Source organism: Cannabis sativa, chromosome 2 (assembly GCF_029168945.1).
Source record: "Cannabis sativa cultivar Pink pepper isolate KNU-18-1 chromosome 2, ASM2916894v1, whole genome shotgun sequence".
NCBI classification, from domain to species: domain Eukaryota; kingdom Viridiplantae; phylum Streptophyta; class Magnoliopsida; order Rosales; family Cannabaceae; genus Cannabis; species Cannabis sativa.
In genome coordinates this window covers 75,523,526-75,542,428 of record NC_083602.1, presented here as the reverse complement: position 1 = coordinate 75,542,428, position 18,903 = coordinate 75,523,526, and the positions used below count along the sequence as shown (strand labels likewise).

The 18,903-nt window shown below is 37.0% G+C and overlaps 3 protein-coding genes across 3 annotated transcripts; 2 read left to right on the top strand and 1 right to left on the bottom strand.

Moving 5' to 3' along the window:
* Positions 1-7,452: 7,452 nt before the first annotated feature.
* Positions 7,453-10,314, top strand: LOC115719219 (gibberellin receptor GID1C). Its single transcript, XM_030648169.2, has 2 exons — positions 7,453-7,987; positions 8,669-10,314. Exons 1-2 carry the CDS (start codon positions 7,949-7,951, stop codon positions 9,674-9,676), a joined length of 1,047 nt encoding a protein of 348 aa, XP_030504029.2. The 5' UTR covers positions 7,453-7,948; the 3' UTR covers positions 9,677-10,314.
* Positions 10,315-11,485: 1,171 nt separating this feature from the next.
* Positions 11,486-14,403, bottom strand: LOC115719274 (uncharacterized). Its single transcript, XM_030648247.2, has one exon. The coding sequence runs from the start codon at positions 13,979-13,981 to the stop codon at positions 11,735-11,737; it is 2,247 nt and encodes a 748-aa protein (XP_030504107.2). The 5' UTR covers positions 13,982-14,403; the 3' UTR covers positions 11,486-11,734.
* A 2,131-nt stretch (positions 14,404-16,534) lies between these two features.
* LOC115720331 (uncharacterized) lies at positions 16,535-18,685 on the top strand. The gene has a single exon (XM_061109619.1). The coding sequence runs from the start codon at positions 16,535-16,537 to the stop codon at positions 18,683-18,685; it is 2,151 nt and encodes a 716-aa protein (XP_060965602.1).
* Positions 18,686-18,903: the final 218 nt, after the last annotated feature.

Below are 18,903 nucleotides of genomic sequence, written 5' to 3'. Positions count from 1 at the left end.
GGTGCTTACTTGCCTTTACACCCATGGTTTATCTCGATTACAGATTATTTTGGAGTTTTTCCCTACCAAATAAATTTGAATGAATATAGAGTTTTCCTGAACTTTTTCATCTTTTATTGTCTAAGGAATTAGCATGTTCCCACTCCTCACGAGATCATGTTCCTATGTGATCTAAAGAGAAGTCCTACTCGAAAAAAGGAAGGGTTCTATCACTTCCATCAGTTCAGTTCATACATTGAGAATGTAACCAAGAGTAATTGCAGCCTCTACCATCAAGAATACTTCTAGCTTTACCCCTGGTCTTCCATTGAGGAATATTACCTTTCATTAGGTTGGCCCTTTCAAGAGACTTGCTCTGTTGATTGACATGAATAGGAGAGCATATGCCATGCTTAATGACATCAAAGTGTGGGTAAGATATGGGAGGACTTTTTTTACCACTAAAAATCTCTGCAAAGTTGGCTTGATAATGACATGTTACTGAGTTTTTTTAGATTCTCGCTTTGCCGATGAATCTTGGACTATGCCTCTTAAAGATGAAGAAGACAGTCAAAGTGAAACCTTCATTTGATCTAGAGCGACGTTAGAAGATAGGAATTTATCTAAAGGGGAGGATTCCATTCGAAATTATCTAGACTATTCAGGGAGAATATTTGTGTTTCTTGATCGAGGTGATGAAGATGTTAACTTTGGTAGTAGTGTGCCAGAGAGAATTAGGGAATCAGCAGGTCATTGATGCTCCATTTGTTGTAGTCATAGCATATTACCTTGCCTTTTGTATTTCTTCTGTTGTACTAACCACTTTCCTTTTCCTTTATGCAAACAACATAAGTTTCCTTGCTGCTATGGCAAACTGTTCAATGACAAAGACAGTCGTACCGAAGGGGGCTAAACCTTTAGTTGGGCAAGTTGTGCAAGCTATCCATGCTTCTTTTTCTGCTCCTACAAAGAAGAAATCTAGGAAAATAGGCAAAGCATTTGTGACTGAAGCTACTCCCCATATCAAGGATTCTAGCAAAGGGAAGTCAAAAGTTATTGAACTTGACGAGGAGTCAACTGCTTCTCTAATCAAAATTTGTCCAGAGGAGGCTAATACTGGTAATTTGAACCGAAACAGCTCGAAGTTGTTGGATAGGGTGCATGCACAAGGAACATGGCTCCTTTTTGGTGGTAATGCTTTGATATAATCTAAGACTGAGAACATTCCTCTAAGGAAGTTGGTTACTTCCAAGCCTCCGTACATCATTGCCAAAAGATGTTTCACTGATATCATCAGGGTAAATAATTTTTTGTTGTCTTCTTACATTTATAGTCGTCTGACTTACTTCTTTTACTTTCATGCTTGTGTCAGTGATGCTTACACCATGGACAATGAGCACAAGAAAGTTGTCAAACTTGCTAAGAAACTTTCAGCTGAAGAGAAGCTTGCCATTGATGTGGAGAGCTAGGTGGCTGACTTAGAGGAAGCTATCAGTGACATGGAGAGTAATGTGTCTAACCTTCAACAATCATTGATAATGCTAAGGCCTAAAAGGATAACTTGAACAAAGATCTAGTAGCTGCATGGAAAGAAACTTCTGAAGTTGAAAACTCTCATTGTCAGTAGCTTGATGAGAAGTCCCTTAGAATTGCTGAGCTAGAAGGTCAAGTTCAACATCTTGATAGCCAAGTGACAAACTTAGAACAGAAAGTGGTTGAAGATGTTGCCTTCTATGATGGCATATGTTTCGATGCCCTCTACTATGCTTGGTTGGCCAATGGAGGAGCACATTCATTCCATTAGGCGACCATCCTTAAGAACTAAGTTCCATTCTTGTGAAGCACTGTGAGCAATGTCTTAATGTTGAACCTCTTCAGAGGATCGATTTCAACTTGAATGGTGATGATTAATGGTCAAATAAGCTACGATAATTGAAGGCTACAACCCTAAGCATCCCAATTTTCCTCCCTTTGTTGAGTGTCACCAACAAAGAATTAAGAACAAATAGAAGCCATTGTTAACTTAGATACATGGCTTCGTAGGACACTATTTTAGTCCTTTTCTTTTCTAGCTTTTAGCTTTAGTGTGTTAGTTGGTCATTCTGGACGACCTTTTATTGTGGATAAGCCTTAGTAAAAAATTATCAGATTTGCTTTAATTAAATTAGAAATTAATCCAATTCCATAAAACCTTTATTCTGATGTTTGTTTTTTTTACTTTATCTGTTACTACTTGACATTTTAACACTTGCTCAGTATTCTATGTCTTAAGAAACTTGGTCACTGGGAGTAATGTCAATGTTTCTTAAAGTTTCTTAACCATGAAGGTACTACTCAGGTGTACACAATTTTTTGAATGCCCGTGTAACATATGACTCTCGTGTACCATAACCTATGTGTCCCCAAGTGATCAAAGAAGTGCCTTCATTGGTCACTTGCCATAAAAAATCTCATCGGTCTTTCTTAATCGTGAATCTTAGGGAGCTATTACATGTGTGAGCACTCATCCACTTATTCGAAGATTCATGGGTTGGCAGTATTGAACTCACTAAAGAAATAACCGAAGTTATCCCAAGAGCAACTCCACAAGCTTTACTCACTGCTTGAGAGTGTCGTTAGGCCTGTGAGTTGTAATTGCTTAATATTAATGAAGTACCAAAAAAATTTTGTTCAACGTTTTTTTTCATCAAAAATTAAATATAATTACATTTTCGTGGCTAAATTGAAAAAATAAACATTCATAAATTTACATTTTCATGAAGAATTAGCTGAGTTGATCCCCACTATGCTAATGCCCTATTTGGCTAGTAGTGTAAGAGCCATAACATGGCCATGGACCTCTCAACCCGAAGATGACTTCACTGCATCTTGTCAGTTTGAGAGGTGATCAATTCACTTGCACGTTGTAAAGTGAATCTCATTTTGAAGCGAGCTATTATAAAGATAATTGTTGTATTGGTAGCATTGTCTTAGATGCACTATGTTCCAATACCTTGATATAGGCATTCAAGTTGTAATCATAGCTTTCTTAATATAATAATAAAAAAGCTATTCTATTTTATAAAAATAAATAATATATAATAAAAAAATATTATTTTTAGTGTAATTTTTGGTGTTTTGGTTAAAGTAAAAAGAGTTTTTGATACTAAATCTCTATATATATAAAGGAGATATATGAGTCGGTGACGTGGCGGTCTAAAATCTCTCCAAAGCTATTTTTTCTTTTTTCTCCTTCATTCTCTCAAATTTTTAATATTTTATTAAATCATAAATTTACAAATTAATATTTTACTATTATTTTAATAAATTTTTTATAAAAATATCTATCTGAAATTAATTATTTTTTAAAAAATACGTAATAATAAATATTAATTAAATATATATAAAGGAGAAGTATGAGTCGGTGACGTGGCGGTCTAAAATCTCTCCAAATCTATTTTTTTTCTCCTTAATTTTCTCAAATTTTTAATATTTTATTAAAGCATAAATTTACAAATTAATATTTTACTATTATTTTAATAAATTTTCTATAAAAATATCTATCTGAAATTAATTATTTTTTAAAAAACACGTAATAATAAATATAAATTAAATAATTTTTCAATTATTTATATATATATGTATTCATAACTATATATATGTGTGAAGTTTTTTTTTTTTTTTACTTTGCAGAATATAAGAAAAGTGTATTTTTTATAAAAAATATTTAGTATGAATTGGACATAAATAAAAAAACAGGTGTGAGATTATGAATTAATTTTTTTTATAATGCATTATTTTTATATTCCAATCATATAAAGTTAATGTCTTCATTGTAGTTCCTATTGGTATTTTCAAATTTCTAAACTTAACACTCAATTTATCTTTACAGATTAACAATACACTTTTTTTTTTTTGTAAGGAGATTAACAATAAACTTTGATTCTCGATTCAAATATTATTTTGATATATTCAAAATTCTCATTCCATAAACTTTCTACTAATATTTTCCAATCAATGAAATGAAAAGGGAAACTTTAATTCTCGTATGAAAAATCAAACTTTCAATCCCAATAATCAATAGAAACAACATCAAATTTCAAGTTTTCAAAATCTATATAAATAAATAAAAACAAATCTCATAAACACAAACTCAAACATTAGAACCTCAGCAAAACACTAAAATTCAAACATTAAAAACACACACAATAAAATTCGAATCCAGAACTTAACACACACATCAGAATAAAAATTAAATTAGAAATGAGAATTTATGTTACTATTTTTTGAATTTCGATATTTATTAGCAACAAATTTAATATTTTAAGTATTTATGTCACAAATCTTTTAATAGTAAAGTTAAAATTTTAATATAATTTTATTAAGTAATTATTATTAATTAAAATACATAATTTATTTTTTATATATAATTTGAAATATTTTATATATCGGCCGCAAAGCGTAGGATGTTTACTAGTTTAATAATAGAGTGACACCAAATTTAGTCTCAAGATTGGAGATGCTCTTAATAGATTAAACTAATCAAATCATGCCACTAAGTATTTTTTTTAAAGTAGTATTGAAAAAAATAGTACATAAAAAAGGAAAATAAAAGAAAAAAAAGATAGATAAAAAAAAGAGAATAAACAAAGGGAAATTTGAATTTTCATACTTACAATACCCTAAAATTATTTCCCTAAATGCATAGTTATTAAAATTGGTCATATATGACCACATTGTTAATTTCCCAAAAATACCCTTCACATTTGAAAACCCTAAACTCAAGCATCTCTCTTCCTCTCTGCCGACCACGAAAGCACCACACCCACATCCCACCATCACCCAAAACCCCCATCGGAGCAACCCCAGTCCGACCCCAACCCCTCCGACCCAACCCGAAACCCCACACCCACCGTCATCAACGCATATCCTTCCTCCTCGAACCACCCACGCACGGCGTTCACCACGCACGCCGATCACCACGCACGCCGATCCACCACGCACGGTGAACCACAAAAACCGGCCGAACACCACTGGAGATCCACGCCAAATCGAACCACCATGTCAAAGGTAGATCCACACCGAACCGAACCGAAATTTTTTTGGGGAAGAAGACAGTCCGATGGTCCCGATGGGTCTGGTCCGATGGTCCCGATGGGTCCGGTCCGATGGTCCGGATGGGTCCAGTCAGATGGTCCGATGGTCCGGTCCGATGGTCCAGTCTGATGGTGTTTAGTTTCTTTTGGGGTCCGATTTTCATGTGGACCCGATGCCCTTTTTTTTTAATGGCTGGGTCAAAGTCGCTTGTGGGTGTGGGGGTTCGGGTTCGGTCGGAGGAGTTGGGGTCGGACTGGGTTGCTCCGATGGGGGTTTCGGGTGGTGGTGGGATGTGGGTGTGGTGCTTTCGTGGTCGGCAGAGAGGAAGAGAGAGGCTTGAGTTTAGGGATTTCAAATGTGAGGGGTATTTTTGAGAAATTAACAATGTGGTCATATATGACCAATTTTAATAACTATAGATTTAGGGAAATAATTTTAAGGTATTGTAAGTATAAAAATTCAAATTTTCCTAAACAAATGACAAAATAAATAAATAAACTTCATCGTGGCCAAAATTATATAATATATAAATAAAATAAAAAATAAAGTAAGAAATTGTAAATTTAACAAAGAAAGGTGGAAGTGTGACCAGTTTTTTTTTTGGTTAAAACAGTTTCCCCTTCCCCTTCCATTTCAGCTCATCTCTCAAAAGTCCCCACCTTCCTTCCACTATCATTTGTTGTTGCATTTTTATTTTCAATTAGAGAAATGCAACTATTGGGCCTAAAACTCAAGAAATACTAAAAGGTCACAGTTTATCCTTCTATATATTAATATTGCTATTAAAATAATTAGATGCTTGATACTTAATAGGCTAATTAACAATTTTTCCCCCCAAACTTTGACATATACCAAATCATGCCTCCTAAAGTTTTTTGGCTGTTAAAAATTCCCCTTGAACTATTGAGATTGTTAAATTTAAGGACTTTTGTCTAATTTCATTCAATTTTACTGTTTCAAGTACTAAGTCATGCTCCCCAAACTTTGATATCTATCAAATCATGTCCCTCAAACTTTTATATGTATTAAATCATGCCCCCTGAACTTTCATCCATGTTAGAATTTTTTTTACTAAAATTAGATAAAAGTCCTTAAATTTAACAATCTTGATAGTTCAGGGGGAATTTTTAACGGTCAAAAAAATTTAGGGGGCATGATTTAGTACATGTCAAAGTTCAAGGGGAAAAATTACAAATTAGCCTACTTAATAATAATGCTCCTAACACTCTCTAAGATATTATATTACTATTAGTATAATTAAGTATTGAGTTTCGCATTATTTAATATAATAACTTTTATAAAATATTATTAATTAACCCCATGACCAAAGTACTACTAATATTTAATAGCAATTTTTTTTAAAATTAATGTATTTTTAAAAATTTGATTGGTTTGTGATTCAAAAAATGTATTTTTTAAAAATGTGTTTTGGAAATAAAAATTTAATAAATTTTGTAAGTGAAAAATTGTTTCTACATATGTAATTGGTTGTAGTGTGATTTAATATTTTTGAGTTTTAAAAAAATTGAATATGTGATTAGTTGAGAATCTCAAAATAAAAAAGTAAGAATAATTAAACAGTTTTTGGATTGCATGATTTGAAAACATAAAAAAATTATAAACATAGTGTTATTATTTTTTAGCCTAAAACTCAAAATAATATTCAAATTTTATTTTCGAAAACACTCAACTAATAAAAAATCCTTAAAATGACTCCCAACATTTTAATTTTTAAAAACATAAAACAGTTTTCAAATCCTAAATTGGTGCCGTTTAGTAACACTTTTGTTTTCTAATTTTTTAATCACAAAATGAAAGTAAAATTTTTATTTTTAAAAATTTTGTTTTTAAAAAATAAAAATGCGTTCTGTAACCACTTTTGTTTTTCAATTTTAAAAACAGAAAACAAAAGTGTGTTCTGTAAAGCTTATTTTTATTTTCATTTTTTGATTTTATTTAAATCAGGTCTAAGTCTTGGGTCGGATTTGGATTCAGAATTAGAGCCCGGTTCAGCGCCAGGGCCGTGGGGGGAGGATTTGGCTTCGAGTCTCGTCGGAGTCTAACATATTAATTAAGAAAAAAATTATTTAAGAAAATATTGAAAGTGATTTTTTTTATTTTTAAAATTTTGATTCTCAATTAAAAAATTAAAAATTGAAAACAGTTTTATAAAAAATGTTCTTACAAAATATTTTAACTTTTCCAATTTTAAAAACAGAAAACTAATTAAAAAATTGGTACCAAACATCACCTAAATTTAATACTTTGTCACTAGTGGTAGCTAAACAAAGCCCGACATTTTTATTCATCCATTAAAAAAAAGAAAAAGAAAAAGAATTAATTATTTATTTAATGAAGTTAATAATATATAGATAAGTGGGACCCAGAAAACAGTGTTTTGTTCGGCCGATCACTTTGTCCGCTCTATCGTCCTTTGTTTGTTCATCCCCTTCGCACTTTAGCCTTTTGTCCTCTCTCCTCTGCTTACCGTACGCTCTCTTCTCTTATCATTCACTCTCTCTCTCTCTCTCTTACACACACGCACCTTCTTCTTCTCTCTTCTCTTCTACTCTATTCTTTTCTCTCATAGCTTCCTCTCTCTCTGCTTTATTTACTGGGATTTTTCTTTGCCCTTCTATTGCATACATATATTTCAGGGGCTCAGCTAAAAGCTACGTGAAAGGGATCAGACCTGTTTTCATGCTTTTGGGATGATGGGTTTTCCCCCATTGATCTTCGGTTGAAACTTGAGCTGCTTCCTTGTTTTATACATGGAGAGTTTTTCGGAACTGGGTTTTCTTTAAAAGAGGGATCTTTAGAGTTGGGGTTGAGTTGATTTTATAAGGGTTTGTTTCGTTTTGTTTCGGCTTTTGATTTTCGAGGTCCAGTTCTAATGGCTGGGAGTAATGAAGTCAACCTCAATGAGTCCAAGGTACCAGCTTTTGTATATATGTATATATATATTTTCAATCTGTTGATGCGTTATTGTTCCTATAATTGGAAGTTTCGATTTTCGTTGGTGGTTTTGGTTTGTGGGAAGTTTTATTTGCGCGTTTATATTGTGTTGTTTGTCGTTTATTTTAGGTTATAATCTGTGTTCAGGTATTGGGATTGAGTAGTTAAAAGTCGGAATTTATTTATTATTTATTTTATGGGAGTTAGAGACTGCTTTTTTGGATTCTGATTTCTACTGTATGCTATCAAGTTCAGTTTATTTTCTTGTTTTGTTAATTGACACAGCTTTTGATTAATGCTGTTCAATGATCAAATCTACGGTCCTGATTTGGATTCAATTTCAAGTACTGTGTTTGATTTTTAATATTGGAGAAAAATTAGGGGGTTTTGACTTTTTGTTGGTAGTTTTAACTCGTTGAGCTCGTATTTAAGCCGACTCTGAACACCCTGCTCTCTTGTCAGAGTTCTCATTTGCCGAGTGAGTGTGTTCTAGTGATTCTATTTTCATTTGTTTATTCTCTTTATATGCCGTGCAGTCTTACGTTTCTGCAAAACTTGGCAATGTGGATAGGAATATTATGGTGTCACTTTCAATTTTGGTTGATACTTTTTGTAATCCTACTTTGTTATGCTGAAAGAAGAATTTTGATCTGTGTAGATGGTGGTTCCGCTGAATACATGGGTCTTGATCTCCAACTTCAAGTTGGCTTACAATCTTCTTCGTCGCCCTGATGGAACTTTCAACCGGCACTTGGCAGAATATCTTGATCGTAAAGTGATTGCCAATGCTCACTCAGTTGATGGAGTTTACTCTTTTGACACCATCATTGACCGTGAAACTAGTCTCCTTTGCAGAGTATATCGTCCAACTAATAATCCCGAGGAGCCTCGTCTGAACTTCCTTGATCTTGAGAAGCCTGTGGCTTCAGCTGATGGTCAGGTTGTACCTGTAATAATTTTCTTTCATGGTGGAAGTTTCGCTCATTCCTCTGCAAATAGTGCCATTTATGATTCTCTATGCCGTCGATTAGTGGGAATCTGTAAGGCTGTTGTTGTCTCAGTAGATTATCGTCGTGCACCAGAGAATCGTTTTCCTTGTGCATATGATGATGGATGGACTACTCTTAATTGGGTAAACTCGAGAACATGGCTTCGAAGCAAGGACTCGAAGGTGCATATATACATGGCCGGTGATAGTTCAGGCGGAAACATTGCACACAATGTTGCTTTGAAAGCAGTGGAATCTGGAATTGAAGTAATAGGTAACATTCTGCTCAATCCAATGTTTGGTGGGCAGGACAGAACTGAGTCTGAGACACGCTTAGATGGGAAATATTTTGTTACCCTAAAAGATCGAGACTGGTACTGGAGAGCATTTCTGCCTGAAGGGGAAGATAGGGACCATCCGGCATGCAACCCATTTGGTCCAAGGGGTAAGAGCCTGGAAGGACTAACGTTTCCCAAAAGCTTAGTTGTGGTGGCTGGTTTAGATCTTATTCAGGACTGGCAATTGGCTTACGCTAAGGGGCTTGAGAAGGCTAACCAAGTGGTGAAACTTTTATATTTGGAGAAGGCAACAATCGGGTTTTACTTGTTACCGAACAACGACCACTTCTATACGGTTATGGATGAGATAAGTAACTTTGTGAGTTCTGACTGTGAATAAATTGACATACCAACAGGCAGCCATATATAATAGAAGCTTGACATTTTCTCCCGCGTTATTAAGGGATTGTTTTTTACAGTTTGTAAGGTTGTGTAGTAATACTGCTTACTGTTGTATTGATTGCTGTGGTATTAAAGATCATTAACTGCCGGAATCCGGTCCTTGGTTTACTACTAAAACAAGGCATGTGCTTGAATGATAGGATTCAGAAGGTATTGGTCTGCATGTAGCTGGATTTGTACTTTGTATTACGGAAATCAAATGTTTCTGGTTTGTTTATCCTTGAGGAGGCAAGCATCAGCTGTGACCAAGGTTAGCAGTCCTACGAAACTTCAAAGATTCACCCACAAAGATAGAGGATCATTGTTTTTGGGGGTGCCTGGCTAATGATGTTATATAATATTAATATATAGCTAATTTTCGATACATGGATAGAAAAACATCCATGGTATTGTAATCTTGTAATGTTTATAAGATATAAGCCGTAGAGACTATTAAAAACGTTTGCTTGTTATTGAGTTTTATTTTGTGCTCTTTATATTTTTCAAGTTTTCACAACTCTTCTCAACAACTGTAAATTAAGATATTTTATTTACTCCCACTAAATATGGAATCGTAGTTGCTTTTCCTCTTTGCTATTATTATTCTTTGGATGTATCTATGGTCAGCAAGAAAGTTGTCTGCTTCTTGTACCCTCTTAAAAAGGGATGTGATTTCTTGACACCGAAAAAGGTGGAAAGTCGCTCAATCCATTTAATTTTTAGCTCTTGCGTGGCGTGGCTCATTCCTCGAGTTTGCATTGTGGGGTCTCTAGTCTAGGATTAGTTCATGTAAGTCTATGCTGAAACCATTATTTGAATTGTTTAATGGAGCCTCAACTTCTTAGCTTCTCTAATAGGGCATTCAAGGCACCAATATATATATAGGAAAAAAGCCTCGCTCATTAAGGAAAAGGAACCAATACCCAAAAAGTGAGAAGGGATGAACAAGAGTTTAATAGGCTTAAGCCTAAAACTTTTAGTGGGATGTGATAAAGAAAGCTTTATAGATATCTTTAGCAAGAAAACGGGTTCCATAATGCAATTGATGACTAGCAGCAAGTAAAACCGGTCCATATCTGTTGTTGATCGAGATTGAACTAGATTATTCTCTGTCAGTTCAATGCCTATTTTGGACATAGGCATGACGAGAAACACTACATAAAAAATTAATTTGTTTATAGACAAAAAAAATGAATATCAATAACAATATTGGTGGTTGAAATTTGGTTGTTTTTGTGGAATCACATGAGGATTACATACCCATTGTAGGCTAGGCAAGTTGCTATCACAATCATTTAAACATTTCACTACGATAGCAAGGAACCGCTAAGGCTCGGAAAAGGGCATATAAACTTTAGTATTCTTCATTCCTGTTTAGGTAAAAAAATAATAATAAAAAATCACACCACCCAAAAAAAAAAATCTAGCTTGTATGTGCAACCCAATCCTCATCTTCGTGCATTTATGACATTATGATTGCTCTCTTTTGTATTCAAATTTAAGTGAACAGGAAGAGATGTACTCTTTTTCCATTTCTAGAACTTATTTCGAAAGTACATATTTCCTTATTAGGAACCAACTGTCACTGCCTGTACAATTTCACTTGCTTTTCATAGCAACAGCCTGTGTCTTTTAAATGAGGAAAAACTAGTCCAGACCCACAAGTCAACAAGCCCAAAATGTGAAATTTAAAGAGTAAGAAAATCAGCTTCATCAGAACTCAGACATGTGACATCTACACATATAGAATAAGTATGAACACATTCAAGAAGTTCAAAAAACTTATATTCATACTTGTAAAAAGTAACAAAGAAGCCAAGAGGTAGCAGCTAATAGGGATCATAATCCGGTAAAGAAACATTATTGTCAAAATAGGAAATTCTGAAAGGAGAAATAGCATAGCATTATGCCATGACATCAAGCAGATCTTGATTAGATTGTTCCTAGTAATTCTACCAAAAGCAACTAATGTCATATTGTAGTAACAAAACTTGATTAAGGGAATCAAAAGAGTTACTCAGCGCCCTTTGGCAGCGTATGCAAAAGAAGCTGCAGCAAAAATAGTTGCTGAAGTGATCAAAGTCCAAATGCTTTTCTGCTTACGCGCCTCTGCAGTTGAGCGCTTCAGATGCTCCACCTGTTGCTTCATATCTTCTACCATCTTCTCCTTGTTCCTGAAAGCATTTTGGATGGCTTCCAACTCTGTAACATACGGTTGAGCTTCTCCTTCGAGCTTCCTCTGCCGGATGACCACATCTTTCTTACCATCTTTACTGCCCTCTTCGGATTGAGTAACCGAAACCATGGCTGCAGTTTTCTTCAACAAGGTCAGTGCCCTTTCGGAGTTGATGCCAGCAAATTCTACTTTAGCTTTCCATTCCTCCATTTTGGTCTGCACCTCAAGAAGGCTATTCTGTGCTGCATCTCTTTCCTTTACCAACGATCCCAATTGTTTCTCTGTTTCTTTAGTTTTCTTCAGTAGCTTTTCATGCTCATCACTCAGAGCCTGGGATTCTTTAGTGACTTCTTCAATCCTCTTCTCCCTTTCTGAAATGACCAACTTCAAGTTTTCAACAATCTTCTTTGCACCATCAAAAGCGTTTTGAGCCTCATTCTTCTGAAGGGTGAGGTGGTGAAGAGCATCTTTGTTATTACTTACTTCAGAAAGCAGTTGTTTGTTCCTTTCTTCACGATCCCTGCATGAAGTTCGAAGTTCAAGTAGAGCATCTTTAAGTTCACCCATTTCTTTATGCAGCTTAACAATTTCATTCCCTTGATTAGCAAACTCCTCCTCAATCTGGTATTTCTGTTCAGCTAGTTCATCAATGTTTCGTTGCTTATCCTTCACTTCCATTGTGGTCATATTCAAAGCCACCTCTGCCTCATGCAATTGCGACTGTAACTTCCTTATATTTGATTCCTTCTCCTCCTTCAATGACTTGAGCTCCATCTCCACATGGCCAATAGCATCCTTGCTGTTACTTAATTCAGAAAGCAGTTGGTTATTCTCTTCCTCTTGATTACTGTAAGAAGTTCGAAGTGAAAATAGAGCATCCCTTAGTTCACCCACTTCCTTATTCAGCTTAACAATTTCATCCTCTTGATTGCGAAACGCATCCTCAATCTGGGTTTTCTTTTCAGTCAGTTCTTCAATCATTCGTTGCTTATCATCCACTTCAATTGTGGCCATCTTTAGAGTCAACTCTACTTCATACAACTGTGACTGCAACTTCTTTATATCTTGTTCCTTCACCTTCGTCTCTTCCTTCAATGATTTAATCTCCGCCTCCATACCATTCACGCTCTCCCTATTGAACCTCTCCGACTCCAAAATACTGGCTTCCATTGCCGCAACCTCTCTTTTCAAATTCGATACAGTATCATTTCTTTGTTCCACTTCCTTCTCTAACTCACCAATTTGTCTTTCTAATCCATTTTTCTCCCTCTCAATGTCGTTCTTCTCACTCAAAATCCGCTCATTCACGCTCCTGAATTCCACAATTAACTTCTGTGACACCCCTAGTTTCCTCTCAGCCAAATCTTTCTCCTTCTTCAGCACCTCAAGTGCAGCTTCCCTCTCAACCCTTCCCTCCATTAGCCCTTCACATTGTATTTTCAGCTTCTCAACTTCCTCCTTCATCAATCTCTCTCTCATCTCCGTATCCACCACTTTCTTCTTTAACAGAGTCGCTTCCTGAACCAGAACATCAAAATCCTTTCTCAGATCATCCCTCTCTAGGCAAACCCTCTTCACCTCACTTCTCTCACTTTGAAGACTATCCACAAGCTTGTTCACTTCACTCTTCAGTGACCTTATCTCAACCTCGTTCTCACTCTTAACCCTATCAACCTCAACTATCTTCTCTCTCACCAACCCATCAAACACAATCCCCATTTGGGCCACCTGAGCGTTCAAGAAAGCACGAAACACACCCTTCTCCAACTCCAAACCAAGACTCTCCTCGCTGACTCGAGTCAGCTCAGACTCCAATGCATTCTTTTCCTGACCAGACCGAGCCAGCTCAGACTCGAGAGCCTCTTTATCTTGGACCAGCGACTCCATCTGTTGCCTCCGCTCAAAGGTCTCCTTGAGAAGTCTTGAGTTGAGGGACTTCAAGCTCTGGAGCTTGTCTGGAAAGTCATCGACGGCGGCCATGGGGGGGATAGGTGTGGCGTCACTCATTTGCTCTGCTCTGTGGTCTGACTGTACAAGGGCTTCTTGCCTTGGGACTTTGGGTTGCTGGCTTGCTTTCTTTTTGGCCATTTTCTTGTTTTTGTATTTTTTTTTAAAGCTTGTGGTGCTCAGTGAATGTGGGGATTCGATGAGGGTTAGGGTTTTGGAAAAATCTTGATGATGATGAGGATAGGGACTTGAGAGAGCAAAATTAGTTTTGGGGGGATGGGCCTCCTTTTTTAGGATTCAAATTTTGGGGCCCAGTCAGACTTGTATTTAGGTTCATTAGTCATTTTTCGGGAAATTTGAAACTTTGTTTTTCTTGAGCCCGAAAATCTGCGATTAGTATACGTGTCAGTCATAGAACCATTATCTGTTTACAACGGACGGTCATCATCATACGTAGATATTTGTAACCGTCTTTGAAGATCGTCGTTTGTAAACAAAGTCATCGTTTAATGTACACATTTGTCACCGTCTTTAAATATCGTCGTATTGAAAACAGCTGTCGTTTATTATGTGGTGTTGTCGGCTTTAACTTATCGTCGTTTTCACATGCACATATATTTATTTAGGGAAATTTGACAAGGGGAAATTTGATTTTCTATACTTAAAAGTTTTCAAATTTTTTTTTTTGAACCAATACATTTTATACTATGAAAAATATGCCTACTTTACCTAAATCCCAAAATTACCCCTCTCAAAATCCCACACCCATCAGCCCTCTCTCTCTTTCGCCTCTCTTTCTTTCTTTCTCTCTTTCTCTCGGTGCCGCACCCACAGACCCACGCCGATCGACCACCACCCACGGTGAACCACCGCACCCACGGTAGACCGCACCCACCCACCGACGGTAGACCGCACCCACCCACCCTAGATCGCACCCACCCACTCTTGACCGCCCCCACCCACTTCCTGCGATTTTCTCTGAAACTTTTTTTTTTTTTTTTCCTGCGATTTGAGGGAGGGAAGAAGACAAAGGTCCGATGGTCGGACCTTGGGGGTCCGATGGTCGGACCCATCGGACCCCCAAGGTCCGACCATCGGACCTTTGAAATTTTTTTTTTTTTTTTTTTTTTTTTTCTCGCGATTTTGGAGAGAGAGGAAGAAAGTGGTCCGATGGTCGGACCTTCGTGTCCGATGGTCGGACCCATCGGACCAGAAGGTCCGACCGCTTTAATTTTTTTTTTTTTTTTTTCCCGCGATTTGAGAGAGCAGGAAGAGAGAGGTCCGATGGTCGGACCTTGGGGTCCGATGGGTCCGATTGGTCGGACCCCATCGGACCCCATGGTCCGACCATCGGACCTGGGGTGTGGGATTATTGGGACCGGCTAGATAGAGAGAGAAAGAGAGATAGTTTTAGTTTGGGGGTATTTTTGGGGTTTTGAAAAAAAAGGTATAGTTTTTTTAGGGTTTTAATTATTGGTTTAGAAATCAATAAATGGTACACTAAAAATATGCTAGCATTTTTTACATTATGCAAAATATACTTAAACCATTTTTCCCTTACCATTTTACCCCTAAAACAAATAAAAAATAAAATTCATAATACTTTCTCTCTCTCTATCTCTCGGATATCTCTCTCTCTCTCTCTCTCTCTCTCTCTCTCTCTCTCTCTCTCTCTCTCTCTCTCTCTCTCTCTCTCTCTCTCTCTCTCTCTCTCTCTCTCTCTCTCTCTCTCTAGAATACACACATTGCCACCACCGGAGCTAGTGTTCGGCCGCCTTACTCAAAGGGAACTTGAAACCCAACCAAAGCTCTAAGAAAGTCAGTCCTTTAAACAATAATGGGTATGTAATTTCTTTAGTAATTATTGTTTGATTTAGATGTATTTATGTTGAAAGTAATACATCTACACATATCCGTGGTTTTTATGTACCATTTTGACACCCTTTGTCAATGAAACACGAAATGCAGCAAGTCTGCATGTTTACTGGTTTTTTTTGCAATTTTAGCGATATTTTTCGACATGGTTAGCAACATTTAGCGATTACTAGCTGACAAGAGGTTAGGGATGACATTTAACGACATGTATCGACATGTCGCGACACAAGTCGCGACACATAGAATTATTGTGTTATATTGTGGATATTTTTATTTTTCTCGACAAGTTCGCGACGTTTGTCGACATACTTTTTTTTGTAATTGGTTCGCGATAAGTAGCGATAGGTTCGCGATATCTTGCGACATCTTGGTTTGTTATAATTTGTGGTCATTTTGGTTTGCAGATTCAAATGTGTTTGTAGTTGTACTATATGATGGGGCTTGGGCAGTTGAAGGTTTCAACTGGATATTCAATAATCCAAAAAGTAAGATGTTAATGTTTGAGGTTGACACTACTTTAGAAAAGATGAATGATATTTTGTATGAAGAGTTGGATATAGACCCTATTGTGTATGAACTGAAAATAGAGGTGTGTTATATGTACATGAAAGGCAATATGATACCGCCAGAAGTTTTAGTGAAAGATAGTCAAGTAAGATTGTTCTTAAGAATGAAAGCAAAAATGAGTGTGGAGAACTTTCTGCCACTGTTTGTGACTAAGGTTAAAAGGCATGCGCTTTTGGGGCCTACTCCGCCAACTGTCCTCCCAAGAACTGTTGTTGGGAGTTTTGTCCTTAAATCGTATCCAAATTGGTAGGGATGAATGAGCAGGCTCCTACTAATATAGATGAGGATAATAGGGTTGACTATGAATTTGACCAGTTCAATGAGTTTGATGGTGCATTTTACAACAATGATCCTATAGTAGATTTGAACGAGGATGGTGATGCGGAGTTGGAAGTTCATGAACCTATAGAGGTACCTTCTTTAAGGTTAGAACTACCTCCACCATCTCCACCACGTCCAAGGGAGCAAAGGAAAGACCAAGAAAGAAGAACCCCTCGGAGTGAAAATCACGAAACACCAGGCACCAGTAGCAGCCGCCCAGGTCCTCCTCGTAGTACTGTACCATCTGATTTTGAAGTTTGTACAAAATTCAAACCTATTGTGTGGACAAGGGAAGACATAGAGGAAAATAATGTTTATACAACTTCTTTTACTGGTACACATTCAGGGGAAATATATGTTGGCAAGCTGTATACAAATAAGACTGAATTGAAAAATGTGGTTGGAAGGTTTGCATTGAAAATGAATTTTGAGTTCATGGTGAAGAAGTCTGGGACCGATGTTTTTTATGCAACTTGCAGGGGTTCAGATTGCAAATGGAGAGTGAGGGGGAGGAAGAGGGCACGTTGTGACATGTTTGAGGTTACTGTATTCCACAACGAACACACATGTAGCCTGGATTCTAGACATGCTGATAACCGTCAAGCAGCACCGTGGGTTGTTGGCCACCTCATTAAGAACAAGTTCAAATCAGATGGAACTAAGTACAAAGCTAAAGACATACAAAGGGATATGTTTCAGGAGTATGGGATCAAGATGAGCTATGAGAAGGCTTGGAGGTGCCGAGAGAAGGGACTTATGTATTCGAGGGGTACGCCAGCAGCAGCTTATAGTCAGTTACCTGGTTACTTTTACGTGCTGGAACAGAAGAATCCAGGTACTATTACAGACATTATCACAGAGGATAACAAGTTCAAGTACTGTTTCTGGTCACTGACTGCTTGTAGGAGGGGATTTAAGTTTTGTCGTCCTGTGATTAGTATCGACGACACGTTCTTGAAGACAAGGTTTGGGGGCACAATGCTAGTTGCTGTAGCGTACGATGCAAATAACCAACTGTTTCCGATTGCCTTTGCAATTGTTGACAGCGAGAATCATGACTCTTGGAAGTATTTCTTGCAGAAGTTAAAGGAAGCGATTGGGGAGGTTGAAAACTTAGTGTTTGTATCGGATAGGCATCAAAGCATTGAACATGCTGTCGAGGTTATTTTCCCCGAAGCATGCCACTGTGCATGCTACAAACATATTTCTATGAATGTCACCCACAAGTTCAAGACTGATGTATGTAACACGCAAATATGGCTGGCCGCTTATGCATGGTCGAAGAGGGAATGTGATAGACATTTGCAGGTGCTCCGACAGATGGATCCTCCCATCGCTGCTTATGTTGACAATATAGGATTAGAAAAATGGGCTTGTCCTTATTGTCTAGGAGACAGGTACAACATCATGACAAACAACGCTGCAGAAAGCCTTAACAACGTGACTGAAGAATTCCGGGCATATCTAATAACTACTCAAGTTGAGTTCATAAGGTTCACACTACAAAATTGGTTTGCTAACCGTCTCGAGAAGGCAAGTAAGTGTGTTACCCCTTTGACAACTCATTTTGAGGAAGATTTGATAAAGCAACACGAGGATGGTAGACGTAGAAGTGTCCTACGTAACGGTGCACAATTGTTTAATGTTGGAAGAGGTGCTGACGGTTCTGACTTTGAAAAAGGCGGAGATGTGAACTTAGTTGAGAGAACATGCACTTGCGGCATGTTCCAATTGTTGAAAATTCCTTGTCCCCATGCATGTGCCGCAGCGCTTACTCAGAATGTCAGTGTCTACGCTCTGTCATCCCCCTATTACACAAAGGAGACGTGGAAGAATACTTACGATGCAACAATTAATGTTGTGGGCGAGGAGGATGAATGGGTGCTTCCAGAACACATGCAGAACATGAGAATCGGTGTACCAGTGGAGAAGAAACCTGTAGGTCGTCCAAGAAAGAGCAATGCAGGAAGACTACGGACTAACCGATTTCCATCGAACGGTCAAAAAGTCAAGGAACCACGCAAATGTTCAAACTGTGGCGCATTGGGACACAACAAAGCTACTTGCAAGGCCAGGGTTTGAGCATCATTTTCGTTTTTAAATTGCATGCATTATTATTATTATGGTTTATGACATGTTACTTGTATTTTTTTATGTATGACTATGTTTTATCGACATTTTTTCGACATTATTTTCTGTGTATGTGGTTGTTTACTCTCACTATCTCAGATTTTTGTATATAATTGTGTATTTCACGACACTTTGCGATATGTAGCGACATTTTCACGATATGTTTGGAA

Bases quoted from the DNA above. Each gene is read 5' to 3' on its own strand.
- LOC115719219 (XM_030648169.2), top strand. From the start codon at position 7,949: ATGGCTGGGAGTAATGAAGTCAACCTCAATGAGTCCAAG. The intron at 7,988-8,668 runs GTACCAGCTTTT...TGATCTGTGTAG, and splicing joins TCAACCTCAATGAGTCCAAG to ATGGTGGTTCCGCTGAATAC.
- LOC115719274 (XM_030648247.2), bottom strand. From the start codon at position 13,981: ATGGCCAAAAAGAAAGCAAGCCAGCAACCCAAAGTCCCAAGGCAAGAA.
- LOC115720331 (XM_061109619.1), top strand. From the start codon at position 16,535: ATGAATGAGCAGGCTCCTACTAATATAGATGAGGATAATAGGGTTGAC.